This window comes from Balaenoptera borealis (genome assembly GCF_965194805.1).
Source record: "Balaenoptera borealis genome assembly, chromosome: 12".
Taxonomy (NCBI): domain Eukaryota; kingdom Metazoa; phylum Chordata; class Mammalia; order Artiodactyla; family Balaenopteridae; genus Balaenoptera; species Balaenoptera borealis.
The window spans coordinates 51980804-51996331 of record NC_138869.1 but is presented as its reverse complement, the minus strand read 5'-3'; the positions used below and the strand labels follow the sequence as shown (position 1 = coordinate 51996331).

Genomic DNA, 15528 nt, shown 5'->3' with positions numbered 1-15528 from the left:
ATTCCAGAGCCCAAGGAAAGCCATAAGCTTCCATGTAGCGGTTTCCAGCTCAACTGCTCTCCTGCCAGGCCAGCATCACTGCTCAGTTCCTGTCTCTCTTATTTCATGGATATTCCAGTTGACATAGCTGTGCTTCTACAGCTGCATGGATTTTCCTCTTCCTGTTGACCCTGACATCAGTATATCTGAAAGCACTTTGTTAAACTATGATGGGACATTTAAATGCCTAACTTGTAACAAAACCAAAAAATTCTTTGCTACATATTACTTTTTCTTATGAGATCCTCTCTGTAGGATCTCATAAGAAAAAGTATCAGAGTGGACCACACACTCTGCACCTTGGAGGAAGGTGCAGAATTCTTGCTTCTGGCAAACGCTTCATGACATATTTATGTATTCACCTTTCTGCTCAGGTATACTCATGTATACCTCCTTTCTGCTGGTAACTGTGGACCTAAGTCACGACCTGCAGGTGGGCATGGAGAAATGCCTGACTTGATTTTAGTTGAGCTCAGCAAATATTTATTGACTACCTACGAAATGCCAGAGACTGAGGATACAAAGATGAATAAATTTCACTGGCTCCTGCCCTGATGGAGCTGACAGTTCAGTGGATAGAGAAAGATTTGTAAACTAGCCATTACAACCTAACATGATACATGAAATGATGAAGTTACAAAACACAGAAATAATACAAAAATATGTGAGGTCAGAGACAGCTTTGAAGAGATGTTGCCTGAGCACATTCGTAAGTGACAAATGGGAGCCTCCCAGGCAAGCAGGAGCAAGGAAGGCAAATAGGCCATAGAAACAGTATGTGCAAAGCTGCCAAAGTAGAGTCCAGAGATGATGAGTCGTCACAGTAACTTGCACTATGGAACAGAACATGCAAGGAATGTCCTCCGAGAATGGCAAAGGAGGCCTGGGCCAGATGAGGAGCCTCAGATGCCCGTTGAGGCTAGCACTTTATTCAGAGAGAGAACAACAGAGCTGCCACAGTTGTGTCTTGCAAAGACCACCCAGAAGAAATGTGAAAGATGGCCTAGTGGGGCAAGAAACTGCAAGACTGGTTGGGAAAACATAAAAATAGCCTAGGAAATAAACCAGGGAGCTGGAATAAAGCAGCAGCAGTGGAGATGGCTTCCAGACTTAGGAGATAATGTCAACAGGATATAGTGGTTGATTGGATATGACGAGGGAAAGCTGAGGAAGAGGACAATTCCTAGACTTGGGGCCAAGCTGGAGTGGCTAGGTATATGGTGGGCCAGCAACTGAGAGAAAATCAGGAGCAAATATTTGCAAGGGTGAGAATATAGGATGAGAGTAAAGATGATATGTTCCTTTCCTTCCTGCTTCCCCAGGAAGTAAAAATGGTACCGGACTCTCTTAACCTGAGGATTAAAAGCTCCATTTAATCCATTTTCTCCATTCCATTTTAGAAAATCTTTCTAACAGCAACTTAGGCATCTTTCACCCCTAAGGTTTTCCCATTTCTTCCTCAAGAAAATTCTCCCTTTCCTCTCTAATCTCCACTCGAGACTCCAAAGATGGTAGCATATAAATATTACTCTAAATATCAGGAAGTTCCTAAAGTTTTTGGTGGGCAAAGTTTGACTAAAATATATTAATTCAACAAATAAATATTTATTGAACATTTACTACATGCTAGCAATGAGTTTAGTGGTTTTTTTTCATTTAGAAAAAAATACATTGACATTTGCTTTCAGTAGACTATATTTTTTTTCCATGAGCATATAATATAAAGTTTTCATAGGGTTATTTTTGCCCATAAGATATTAATTTACTCAATTATGAATTGTCCTATGGCAGGTTTGAGAACATAATCTTTATAGCTGGAGAGGGAAAAGTATGTTATTTCTGCCACATTCCCATTATTGGTAATTAATTGCTCAAACCAATGCTTGTAAGACACTTGCTCTGGAAAAAAAAAATCGATGCTGAGTTCCAAATAACCATTCCAGAATTAACTTACTTTAGTTTTTTAATAGTCATATTTTTAAAACTATATAAGCTTCAGAGCATAGAAACTATTTCAAATACTAGTCAAAGGCTATCCTCACTTAATCTTCCAGAGCTGGATCTCTGGGTAGCAGTTAAGAACATGAAAGAGAATGGGGAAATAAAGGGGAAACATACCCTTCCTTTCTCTCAAAAGAATAAAATACCATCACAGTCATGGCAAACCGTGTTATCTCAATTTTCAGGGATTTGAAAAAGAGGTAATTCTCTCTAGAATTCTTTCCAAATTCATCCCACGAGAGGTGTTTCCCTAGATACTCCTAATCCGCAGGGAATGATAAATATCCTGGAATAAGAGGCCCAATAAAAACAGAAATATCTGAGATCTAATGAATCCATGGTTAGAGCCACCAATGCCATGATTACACAAAACCTAGCCATCCCCACTACGGTGACCATTTCATCACCAATGCTTTCTCCTCTCTAAAGGCTAACAAACCAAGTTCCACTTTGTTAATCCTAGTGGGCCCCTCTCCCCTGGTCCCTGTGCACTAGTGCCCCAGCCAAACTTACAAGAGACAGGTGTACAGCCTAGTCTAGGACAGGGATATGTGGGTAGCTTGCTCAGTCACAGGCAGGCTTCCTGCTCTGAGGCTTCTTAGCACTAGCAGCCTAGCACAGACCATTTTCTTTCTGGGTAAGATAATATTCCTCTGGGAAAGAGGTTAGGTCTTCCTCTCTGTGACCCTCTGAGCAGATCTGACTTCCTTCCCACAAACTGACATCATTCAAGAGAAGTCTCTCTTGATCTCTTATTTCCTTCTTAGCCCCAAGTCACCCTCCAGCTTGAAAGGATCAGGAAGCTCTCCCTCACCCTGATAAAAGCCTTCTTCTCCAACTTTTCTGTAGCAATCAGCCCAGCTCTTGCCACATATCCCCTTATTTGCTGAATAGATGAATGACTAAGGATTCTGTTTTCACTTGTTTCTATCTCCCCTTCACGGGAACACTTCCACAGATGGGCAGCCTCCCCACGGTGGCATGGTCAGAGCGGCCTCAGGCATCTGCAGGCTACTCAGCACTACCTCAGAGCTGCTGCCACTTTCACACCGACAATCAATTTGGAAAAGCACCTCAGCCTATGACCAGTGAACACAGGTGACAAGTTGGGAAGGTGAAGCAGGGGTGTAATAAGGGAAACACAGTGCTAACTTAAATGGCACCTCCAGGTATGAGAATGCCATGGAGACAAAGGAATGGCAAAGAAAGAGCAAGGATTTCTCTGAAAAGTAGAAACTTCTTTCCTACCCTGTATTCTCAGATGCCCACCTGGAGTAGGCCCTGCATTCTCCAAGCTCCCACCTCCATTTCTCAAAATACCCTCCTGAGTGCAGTATCCAAGGCTCCTTTATCCTTCCCTCTAGGAACTCTTCCTGTCCCTCTTCCCCAGCCAGATTCCTAGTCACTGTCTCTAGAGAAACTGTCATAACCTGAATGCCAGGTTTATTCACCACTGTGAAGTTTCTGATGTCTGAAAAGGACTGAACTATGTCTGAAGAATTTTCCACATTCAATGCACTCATAAGGCTTCTCACCAGTGTGAATCCTGTAATGTTCACTAAGGTGTGCATACTTGCGGAAGGTTTTCTCACACTCACTACACTTATAGAGCTTCTCACCAGTGTGAGTTCTATGATGTTCAGTAAGAGACGTGTTGTGAGCAAAGGCTTTCCCACATTCCTGACATTTATAGGGCTTCTCTCCAGTATGAATTCTCATATGCTGAGTGAGGCAGGTATTCTGGTTAAAGCCCTTCCCACATTCATTGCATTTATAGGGTTTTTCTCCGGTGTGGCTTCTCTGATGCCGAATAAGGCAAATGCTCTGAATGAAGGCTTTACCACACTCACTGCATTTGTAGGGTTTTTCCCCTGTATGAATTCTCTGATGTTTAGTGAGTGGGGTGCTCTGAGCAAAAGCTTTGCCACATTCCTTACACTTATAGGGTTTTTCTCCAGTATGAATTCGCTGGTGTTTAATAAGGGATGGGCTCTGACAAAACGCTTTCCCACATTCCTTACATTTATAGGGTTTCTCTCCAGTATGAATTCTCTGATGCTGAGAGAGGTTTGCCTTTGTATGGAAAGTCTTCCCACATTCATCACATTTATAGGGTTTTTCTCCAGTGTGAATTCTCTGATGTTGTGTAAGATTTGAGTGTTTGCGAAAAGAAGAGCCACATTCATTGCATAAATAAGGTTTCTCGCCAGTGTGAATTCTCTGATGATGAATGAGGTGTGTGTTCTGACTGAACGCCTTCCCACATCTATTACATTTATAAGGTTTCTCTCCAGTGTGAATTCTCTGGTGTTCAGTGAGATGTGAATGATTGCGGAAGGAATTCCCACAGTCATTACATTTATATGGTTTCTCTCCAGTGTGGATTCTCTGATGCTGAGTAAGAAATGATCGACATCGAAATGTTTTCCCACACTGCTCACATCCATATGGTTTCACCCCGGTGTGAATTCTTTGATGTCGAACAAGGAATGAGCTACGACTAAAAGTTTTCCCACATTCCTCACATGTGTAGGGTCTCGTATGAGTTCTTTGATGCTGGGTAAAGGATGAGCTCTGATTAAAAGTTTTTCCACATTCACTACATTTCCAAGATTTTTTCTGTGTAGAGAAGATAGGACAATTACTTTGGTCTGAAATCTCATTGGTGTATATGCTACTTGTCTCCCACTGATGTAGGCTCTCTTCTGTAGAAACCCTGAGATGTGTAACAAGGCTTGAGGTCAAAAGCACGCTTCTCTCAAAATTATATTCTTGTCTAATCATTTCTGGAGGTGCTTCCTTGTGGATGAAAGTTATTCCCCCAAAACCTTCTTGGACAAGGCATGGTCCAGGAACCTCTCTGGGAGGGTTTTCCTTCATGCTCTCACATACATATTTTTCTGCAAATGTAGAATCCTGGTATTCATCCTCTTGGGATCTCTTTGATGCTATCCCTGGCAAATCAATTTCAGAGCCATCCTGCTCTGGAGCAGGCTTGTTCACCCAACCTGAAAAAAACCACCACAGTGAGTATCTCTTGTGCAAGGCAGAGTGCAAGCCCCTGAACTTATAGGGACCTAACTTTGACAGGTCTCAGTAATGGCCTATGAGTAATGGCCAATAAGAGCAAGTGGGGGTAGGACTTCCCCGGTGGCGCAGTGGTTAAGAATCTGCCTGCCAATGCAGGGGACACGGGTTCAAGCCCTGGTCCGGGAAGATCCCACATGCCACATAGCAACTAAGCCCGTGTGCCACAACTACTGAGCCTGCAAGCCACAACTACTGAGCCCCTGTGCCACAACTACTGAAGCCCGCACGCTTAGAGCCCATGCACTGCAACGGAGAGTAGCCCCCGCTCGCTGCAACTAGAGAAAGCCTGCGTGCAACAAAGACCCAACGCAGCCACAAAAAAAAAAAAGAGCAAGTGGGGCAAGTAATTCAGAGTTACGACTAACTGGTGGAAAAGATCTGCATCAGGGTAAGGTGATCACCATTAATGAAAAATGAGTAGCTGCAGACACCAAGGAAGTGACAGAATCAGAGACCAGGGAGATAAAGAGGAAAAAACAAACAATAACAGATTAAGATTAGGGCAAGACAAGAAACATGGATGGTTTGTATTCAAAGAGTGGAGAGTGAGAGAATGTAAAAGTGCAAAATAGTGGAAATGAGATCAAATGAGTACCAGGGAAAAGCTGGCCTCAAGAGATGCTCCCTCAATAGATGCTCACTCACATTCACCCCAGCATTCCTAAAAGAGAGGGTAATTTGCTCTCCTGAGCTTCATTCAGTTTCTCTTGTAAAATTTTCAAAGCCCTCCTGTTTCTTCCACTGGTGATCCCTTGCTTACTCACCTGGACAAATCTCTCTTTCAATCTCTCTCTCTTCAGCTCCTTGCATATTCAACATCCACAAATCTTCTCTTTGCTTTGATTGTAAAAGACTTCAAGGCTGAAAAACTGGGAGCCCTGCTCATAGAGGAAAAAAAGGTGGGGGAGGGGATATCACTGTCCCAGTAAACAGAAAAATGAGATAGAGCTGTTGCCTAAGGATATTATCTGGTAACTCACACAAAACCTGTCAGGACAGCAACGTGCCTGCATCACCAAGAGTCAGGGTTGGTTTCCAGCTTTCTAGGTTAACAAACTCCATTTGTCAGCTGTCCAAGAAGTGGCAGCCAGACAGACTGACATATTAGCAAACACTCAGGTACTTGAGAAATAAAGCAGAATGTTATTTATAAAGATAAAAATAACTATGAAGTGAATAGGCATATCCATGTCAATTAGTGCACTCTTTCCACTATACAATAATCTATATGAAAAGTCAATTAATATAGTCAAACGTTGTGTTGGGAAATGGCCTCAGAGCAAGGCTAATGCATTAAGTCTGATCCACCCACCTCCCCTATATGTCAAGGAGCTGGACAGTAGTTAGGGATTTCTATTTGATACAACCTAGAGATATGCTGATTGTCCTTTCTTCAAGATGTCTTATCAATTCAAAATCTTTTCTTCAGGCATAGCGCAATATAAGAGTGTAGGCTGCAGTTGAAAAAACAAAAACACTTTGTGAAATAATTTTTGACTTACAAAGAGTTGCAAAAATAGTATAGAGAGTTTCTGGTTTTTGGAAAGTCAAAATCATAACTGTTCATCCAAAAATGTCTCTCCATATAACCCTGAAGTGAGAAGTAGAATTGGAAGCATTATCTCAAGAAAAACAGAAGGCAGAGAGATGGTTTACCAGAATCAAGAGCTCAGAAGGCATGGAATAATAGGATGTCTGGTGAAGTATATAATAAGGCTGGCCCTGTGGACTTCTCATCAAGGTCTGTGCCTCAGTGTTGAGTTTTAGAGGTTTAAGAGGATCCTATCTGGGATTTCCTGATCCTCTTCCATAGCAGGAACATCCTCTTCCATAGCAGGGACCCACTGCAGAATCCTACAGAGACTCATGAAGTAGTGTGGGGTTTGGCTATAATCAGAGCTAGACAGTGGAGAAAAAGTCAGACATGCCCCCGCCTACCCAGAGCTTACGTCACAGCTCAACAAAGACATTAACACCAGTAGTTACAAATAAGGGAATTATAAAAGGAGAAATACTGGGTCCTGTAGAATGCAGAGCAGAGGGGACCTAATCTAATCTGGGAAAGAAAGCCTCCCTGAAGAAGAGATAAATAAGAATTAGACAGGTGAAGAGGGAAAAGAAGATACCAGAGAGATGAAACAGAATATACAAAAGGAATCAAGCCCCATACTTTGGAAGAATGAAAGAGATCTAGTAAGGCCAAAGTATTAGGCACTAGAAATAAGACATGAAGCCCAAGGCAAGCAAATACAACCCTGCAAACCACTTTAAGGAATTTACCCTAAAGTGAGCAGAAAGCCATAAAAAGTACTGGAAAAGGTTTGAAAAATATGTGACATGATTAGATCTTCTATTAAACACACACACACACACACACACACACACAACTTATCCTTTTGCCCATAGAGCAAAGTGTGTACAAGGGGTGGAAGGTAGGAGGCAAGGTGAAGGCTGGAGGACCCCTTGGGAGGTTGTTTCAGCAGTCCAATAAGGGGACTGGGATGACTAAGAGACAGAAACAACAGGACAGGATGACTATTGGAGGGAGATGTGAGGGAGAAGGAGAAGTTGATGATAATTTGCTGGTTTGGGGCTTGAGAGATGACAGTGACCTTTAGTGAGAGGGGTAACACTGGTTTGAGGAAGAAAAAGATACATTCAGTTTGAAATATCAGGCATACATATATGGAACAGAGGACAGAGGTGTGGGCTGAAAACTTGTATTTAGAGTTTTTGTCATAAAGAAGGTAATTGAAATTCTGGGGGTAACAGATAAAATCATCAAAAGAGTGTAGCTAGGAAACCTCAACAGTGAGTTTACACATTTATAAGGAGGTTTAACTCTGGCTTTTGATTTTAGATTCCTAATCCCTAAGAGAAATAAGTAAACTAATTTAATATATGATAAAAATTGGCATTTCTAATCATAAAAAAATTGATTACTCACAATTTATGTTGGGACTGTTGCTTAAGTATCTGGAAAAAACACTTAGTGAGATTCCTACCTCACACCACATACCAAAATAAACCGAAACCCAGTAAAGGGTTAAAAAATGTATTTTTGATTTATACATCAAGAAGTAGATAGACCTGATAGATAAAAGACTTCCTATTAACGAGTAAAGAAAAAAGATGAACCGATAGAAAAATGCAAAGTACAACAAATACACCAAGAATTTAAAAAGGCCAATAGACATACCAAAACAAAGTTTCACCTCACTGGTAATCAAAGAAATGGGAACTGAAAGAATGAAGAATCAATTTTTATATCAAGTTGGAAACTCTCTCTTTAATGCTAAAACTCAAAACTGGCAAAGGTGCAGGGAAAGAGAGCTTCTCACACACCACTGGTGGGAATGTAAACTTTCCCATCTTTCTAGAGCTAACTGGCAATATACTGGGTTGGCCAAAAAGTTCGTTCGTAAGATGTTACAGAAAAACACAAATGAACTTTTTGGCCAACCCAATATATTAGGTCTTAAAGTTGTAGGCTGAGTGGCAGTTGGGACACCACAATCACCATTTTGTAGGTACAGAAAGTCAGAACAAAATTCTCAATCTGTACTATATACAACACCTGCAATGGATCTCAGAAGATCCTCAGTCATCAGTATGTCATAAAAATGCCTATATTATTTAACCTAGTAATTCTACTGTTAGAACTTTTTCATAGAGAAGGAACCTCCCAGAGTGGGAGAAAAAAACCCAAACTGAACTCTTTTGCTACCTGTAAAAAAAAAAAAAAAATCCCCTGAAATGTTGTTGGAAAACACAATTTTTCTGTTGATGGACACTGAGGCTTAGCAATTTAGCAAAGTATGGTACTTCCACTTGGTGGAAATTATACAGACATCAGATAATTGAAAATGAAAATATGTGACAATGTGGAAAAATACTTATAGGCAAATGTGAAAAAAAACCACAGGATATTAAAATTTCAAATACAATCTAACGTCATATATGTATGTTAAAATATACATATGAATAAGATCAAGAAGGAAAAGTAATCACCACCATGTTGATATAAATTATGAATGATTTTCTCTTCTATTTTCCAAATTTCCTCAATCATCTATATTTTGCCTTATTTTTAAAAAACTTAAATCTCTCAGAATATCTATCAATTTGTTAGCCATGATCATCTTGAGGAATAAGATTATGGTAAACTTTTGTTTTAAGGCCTTTCTTTTTGCAATGTTTGAAAGTTTTCCTGTAGAAATAAGTAAATAACTCTGTAGTCAGAGAAAACAAGTGAAAAAAATATAATCAGAGATAAGCACAGAGATTTATGTACAAAGATCACATTGTTACTATAACTGTAAAAAATACAGGCAAGTAAACATTGATGGCATATCAATATGATAGATTATGAAACTATTAAGAGTCATGTTTGCAAAGAATATCCATGAGAAAATACAATGTTAAAACTGGAGACTACAAAACACTAAAACAAAAAATATGCACATATATACCAGTACTAAAGTAAGCATTCAATAAACAGAAACTATTATTACTACACAGATATATACAAAACACACTCATAAGAAAGGACAGAGGAAAACCCACTAAAATGTCAACAACTGATCTCTAGGTCATTTAATGGGTTACTTTATTTTGTCCTTTATATCCTTCTACATATTTCATTTTTCCTGCAATAAACATGAATTACTTTTATAGTCAGTAAACCATTTAAAAATGAGAGATCTCACTCAGGGGTTTAAACACCCCCCCACCCCAAAGAAAACCTTTCTTTTCACTGCCACACCTAACGGATATGGTATTGGTTTCCCTTTCAAAATAAGATCAAAGTGGCAAAGTGGACTGGACTGGGACTCAGGAAACTTTGCTCTGCCATAGCCCACATGAGCAGGCTATTTATCTGAAAAAGGTGACAAATTAGATAATATCCACGAGTCCTTCCAGCTCCAACGTTCTGTGAAACCCCTGACTAAATTTTTTTTTTTTTTTTTGGCTGCGCCACACAGCTTGTGAGATCTTAGTTTCCCGACCCCAGGGATTGAACCCAGGCCCTCAGCAGTGAAAACTCGGAGTCCTAACCACTGGACCACCAGAGAATTCCCTAAATGAGTTAATTAATTCACGTAAAGCATTTATAAAGATATCTGCCACATATCAGGCACTCAACAGGGTTAGGCATTATTATGTTTGAGAAGGACACGTTGGTGACAACCACTGCCCTCCAGTCGTGGATCATCTGCGCTGTTTGTCTACGCCAAAAGTTAGCAAACCTTGCCTTTGTAGTTTGAAAACAGAACCAGACAATAGGTAAACAAGTGATCTTGGTTGTATTTCAATAAATTGTTTTTTACAAAAACAGGTGGTAGACCAAAATTTAGCCCATGAGCCACAGTCTGCTGTCCGCCTGGCCTCTAAGTTGCCCAGAATAGGATGTACAGGTGCTTCCACAAATACATAATGTGGAATAATCTGTTGGTGATTTTAAGATGCTGAAAGGATCTATCTGAATCCAGATTTGGGGGAAACGGGTATTATGGTGAACGGACATATATATCTCCATCCTCATCTTGCTAAACTAAGAGGGATCTGGCTTCCTCCTCATGCCTTGTAAGCTTTCTCCCTGCTGCCACTTCCCTACCCCTCTAGAAGGATTCTGGGGAAGCCAGGTGGGGTTTTCCAAGAATTTGAAACTACAATTCCTTCAATAAGACCACACTTAAATGTACTCTTCTCTGAAGCCCTTCTTGATTTGCCTGTTGGCCCCACGTAACGTATTCTTCCAGGCTGCAGCAGCACACTGGATCTATCTCTTCTGCAGCCTTGGGTCATTCAGTAGCAATGTGTCCTCGGATAAGTTACCTATTCTCTCGTACCTCAATCTCCTCACTAAAAACTAGACAATACGTTGCTGTGAAGGCTAAATAAATTAGCACAACTGCTTAAAACAGTGGCTGGTACACGTTAAGTGCCAAATAAATGTGTTTTAAAACATTACCACAGAAATCTGCTCACATATATATCTTCCAGCACTACAGAGGAAGCGTCTTCCCATTTGGCGGGCTCCGAGGTCACTCACCCTGTAGCCCCGCCTCTAAACCCGGTGTAATATTTGGCAAGTAATGGATAGTAAATTTTTGTTGTTCCATACGTGCTATCACGTACATGCTATCAACTGAGCTTTAGAGAGAAAAGAAGGCAGTGACAATCCAACTTTATAGAGATCAGGAAACCGGCTCTATCATGGGTAATTATAACCCAGGTCTCGAGACTCCCTAGCTAGTGCGCTTTACACTATTTGCCTTCTCCTCTTAAGTCGGTCCCTTAAAAAAGTGTGAGCTGCAGGACTGGTTGGGGGAAGTAGCTGGTATCCAGACCGAGAACTCTGGCCCCAGGATTTCATTTCCGAACACGGGCCCTAGATCTTGATCATTTATCCATCACTCAATCATCATTCATTCATTTATTCACTTCACCATCTTCTTAGGCGTGTCCTCTGTGCCAGGCCCTGGTGAGTGCAGTGTTGAAGCTGCAAGCCCGGCCGGGCCGCCGGGAGTTCGGAGCCGCCGTGCAGGCAGCAATCCGGGGAGAACGAGGCCCGGGCGGGCTTGCTACATAAACCTGGGCCGCCGCCACAGCTGAGACGCACCCGGAGCCGCTGCCTTCCCCTCCCTTGGGCCCCGCCCGCTCACCGTGATGTCCGGCGGCTCCCAGCGGGGCGGCGACCACGGTCCCAGAGGTACACGGAAACCCAGGGCGCAGGCTCACCCGCCCGGACCGGAAGAACAGCAGCGCGACCGGTAGTGCGTCATCAGCGACCCCCGAAGCGCAGCCCTCGCTTGCCTCTCTAGGAATCGGGAGGAGCCTCTCGATAGGGGCCTCATAGAAGCCGATCGCGGGCTGGTTTCCCTCCAAGCCCAGTGGCGTGCCTGATGTCCCATGAAAGACTGCCTTCACCCGGAACACAGTGACCACCTCATGCCTGGGGAAAACTGTAGATGGGGGCGTTAGGGTTGGAAAGATTGATAAGTGGGAGTCAGAACGGGCCATCTCGGACTTCCCTAGTGGCGCAGTGGTTAAGAATCCGCCTGCCAATGCAGGAGACATGGGTTCGAGCCCTAGTTGGGGAAGATCCCACATGCCACTGCTCAACTAAACCCATGCACCACAACTACTGAGCCTGTGCTCTAGAGCCCGCGAGCCACAACTCCTGAGACCACGTGCCACAACTACTGAAGCCCACAGGCCTAGAGCCTGTGCTCTGCAACAAGAGAAGCCACCCAATGAGAAGCCCGCTCGCCGCAACTAGAGAAAAGCCCGTGCGTAGCAACAAAGACCCAAGGCAGCCAAAAATAAATAAATAAATTTATTAAAAAAAAAAAAAAAAGAATGGGCCATCTCAGCAAGGGAGTAGTACATTCCATCTGCTAAAAATAGCTCCTGATTATGAACCTTGACCTCAACACTGGGCTCTGACCAGGGAGGCCAGCCTGGTGTTTCTTCCGGGTGTGAGTGGTCTGGTGGCAGACGAGATGGGAGCTCTGGCTGAAGGCCTTCCTGCACTGCGTGCGGCAATAGGTCTTCTTGCCCGTGTGGCTCTGCGGGTGCACCAGGAGGCGAGGGCTTCAGCTGAAGGCCTTGCGGCACTCAGGGCACACGTAGGGCTTCACCCCAGTGTGCACCCTCTGGTGCAGGATCAGGTGGGAGCTGCGCGTGAAGGCCTTCCCACCCTCCCCGCACCCACACGACTTCTCCCGTGTGCATTCTCTGGTGGACCATGAGAGTGGAGCTCTGGCTGAAGGCCTTGCCATACTCAGTACATGTGGAGAGATTTTTGCTGGGGGCAAGAAGTATTTTGGTTTTTTTTTTAACTTTCATATACCCCCTGATAAAAAGGGAACAAGATGGGCTTCCCTGGTGGCGCAGTGGTGAAGAATCTGCCTGCCAATGCAGGGGACACGGGTTCAAGCCCTGGTCTGGGAAGATCCCACATGCTGCAGAGCAACTAAGCTTGTGCACCACAATCACTGAGCCTGTGCTCTAGAGCCCGTGAGCCACAACTACTGAGCCCGTGTGCCACAACTACTGAAGCCTGCGAGCCTAGAGCCTGTGCTCCGCAACGAGAGAAGCCACCGCAATGAGAAGCCCGCGCACCACAATGAAGAGTAGCCCCCGCTCGCCGCAACTAGAGAAAGCCCATGCGCAGCAATGAAGACCCAACACAGCCAAAAATAAATAAATAAAAATAAATTAAAAAAAAAAGGGAACAAGATTGGAAATGCACCATGCAAGGAAGTAGAATAACACTCCCTCTGGAATAAAGATATATCAATCATTGGTCTTTCATGGGCCTTCTACTTTTTCAGAATAAAATGAAAACACACACTCATTCACAAGAGAGGTACTTGAAAAGAGGTGAAAAGAACAGAGTAAAGGCACCCATCTATCCACAAGTCTATCTGTAGCATCAGTCATATAAAGATTCTATATACATTAAATCAATATATTCCTGAATTGAATTCCCTTTGAATTAAAAATTGCCATTGAAAAAAGCTCATTAACAAGTCTCTCCTCACTTACTTGTCTGCAGGCTGTTCAGAATGCCCTGCTGTCCTGCTCCCCTCTTTTCTGGCTCCCCCAATGCACAGACCTCTGGAATCTCTCCCTGGAGTCTTCCAAAGAATTCTCCTTTCAGTTTGCTCTAGAATCAAATCCTCCTTTTCAACTTTGGTCTCACTATCTGAGCAAGGCATAGAAGATAAAAACAAATAATATATAGCAAAAAGAAAAAGAGAATCAGCTTTATATTCTAGACAGGAAAGAGACTATACTGGGATTTAAGGAAACCCAATAAATGACTTCTCTCTTTAAATAAGCAACATGGGGAAATTCCCTGGTGGTCCAGTGGTTAGGAGTCCGTGCTTTCACTGTTGAGGGCCTGGGTTTGGGGAACTAAGATCCTGCAAGCCATGGGGCATGGCCAAAATAAATAAATAAATAAAAGTAAAGAATCAACATAGCACTGGGGCCAAGAGTGTGGTCTCTGGGGCCAGACTGCTGAGGTGAAATCCTGCCTCTGTCACAAGCAGTTACTTGACCTCTCTGTGCCTCAGTTTTCCTATCTGTAGAATGGATTAATGCTAGTACCTATTTCATGATGTTTTTAGAACATCATGAAATTATGATTTCACTATAATTTCATTATTCATTATAATAGTTCTAATACATTAGAACTACCTAATGCTAGTACCTATCTCATGATGTTCTTAGAATTTAAAAATTTAATGTCCATAAAGTGTTAGCTAGGTAAGTGTTAGCTATTAGTAAAATTCTCTGCTCAATTGACAAATAAGATATGCAAAGACCAATATATTATCTTTATTACTGAAAAGCTGATATTGTTGAATGTGGCTTATAGTTGCAGTCAAGTGAGGTTACTAACACCGAATCCCAGGATTAGATAGCATTAACCACCCAGGGACACAGTGCTGGGCTACCATGGGTTTGCCCCTGTAACACCTGAAGCAAAGAGGAACAGGACGGACACATGGTCTCTGTGGAAAAACTGGACCCCAAGGGTGAGGAAGGAGGAGGGCTGGCTTTCACACAGACTTTTCCAAAGTCATCAATCAAATCCAATCCCTTTTTGTCCTAGGGCAAGAGTGAGTGTGGGGTCAGAGAGAGGATACAAGTGTTACACCAGTGAGCTTCCTGAAACATCAGGAGTGAGGGAGTAGAGTATTTAAATTCATAATTTTTCTATACATGCACCATGGTTTCAGAGTATGGGCAGAGAAAGAAAAAAAGAAAAAGAAAAAGAAAGGGCAGTAAAGGAAAGCTTGCATTCTGAGGAAGAGGCAGAGATGGCTCTGTCACCAGAAATGTGCCCAGGGAGGGCCATGCCTGCAGATGTAAAGACTGCCAAAACAGGAGGGGACACACGGGATGTCTTGGGAACTGGCCAAAGCAGCAAGTGAAGGTCAGAGAAGGGCTTGGATGTGGACTGTGGGGCCCTAGGAGTCAAGGAGCTTGAGCGCATCCCCCTTGCCAGCGAGAGAGAGGCAGGATGAAAACTCCTGAGAAGGAACTGAGGGGTCCATGCAATCAGGTAGGGCAGGGGAGCAGGGAGCTACGAGGTAGGCAGGGCCAAGGGCCTGCTGTGGGCAAAGCCAGGCCCTGGGATTGGCAGTGGGGCAGGGAGGCGGTGCACAGAGGTGTGGATCCCCAGCCTCACAGCCTACAAGCTTAGTCTAGGTGGGAAGAGAGAACAGAGTGGCCGACCCTCCAAATCGGTGGGGATGGACACACTCTGCCCCTTTTCACCCTACATCTACAGGAAATAGAAGAGGAAAGGAGACCCACTCAAGGAGGTCCAGGAGAGGGAACTCGGCCTTTGCTTCCAGGAGGGCTGCAGAAGCAGGG

General features: G+C 43.1%; 1 protein-coding gene across 3 annotated transcripts in view; it reads right to left on the bottom strand.

Annotated features, from left to right (window-relative positions):
* The window catches only part of KIF15 (kinesin family member 15), a 119197-nt gene extending 107026 nt beyond the window's left edge, over positions 1–12171 (bottom strand). For all 3 annotated transcript variants that reach the window (XM_082348345.1, XM_082348344.1, XM_082348346.1), the window contains exon 1: positions 11799–12171. In XM_082348345.1, the coding sequence (XP_082204471.1) occupies positions 11799–12156 (358 nt within the window). In that variant the 5' untranslated portion in view covers positions 12157–12171. The remainder of the gene's footprint in view (positions 1–11798) is intronic.
* Between the last annotated feature and the right edge of the window lie 3357 nt (positions 12172–15528).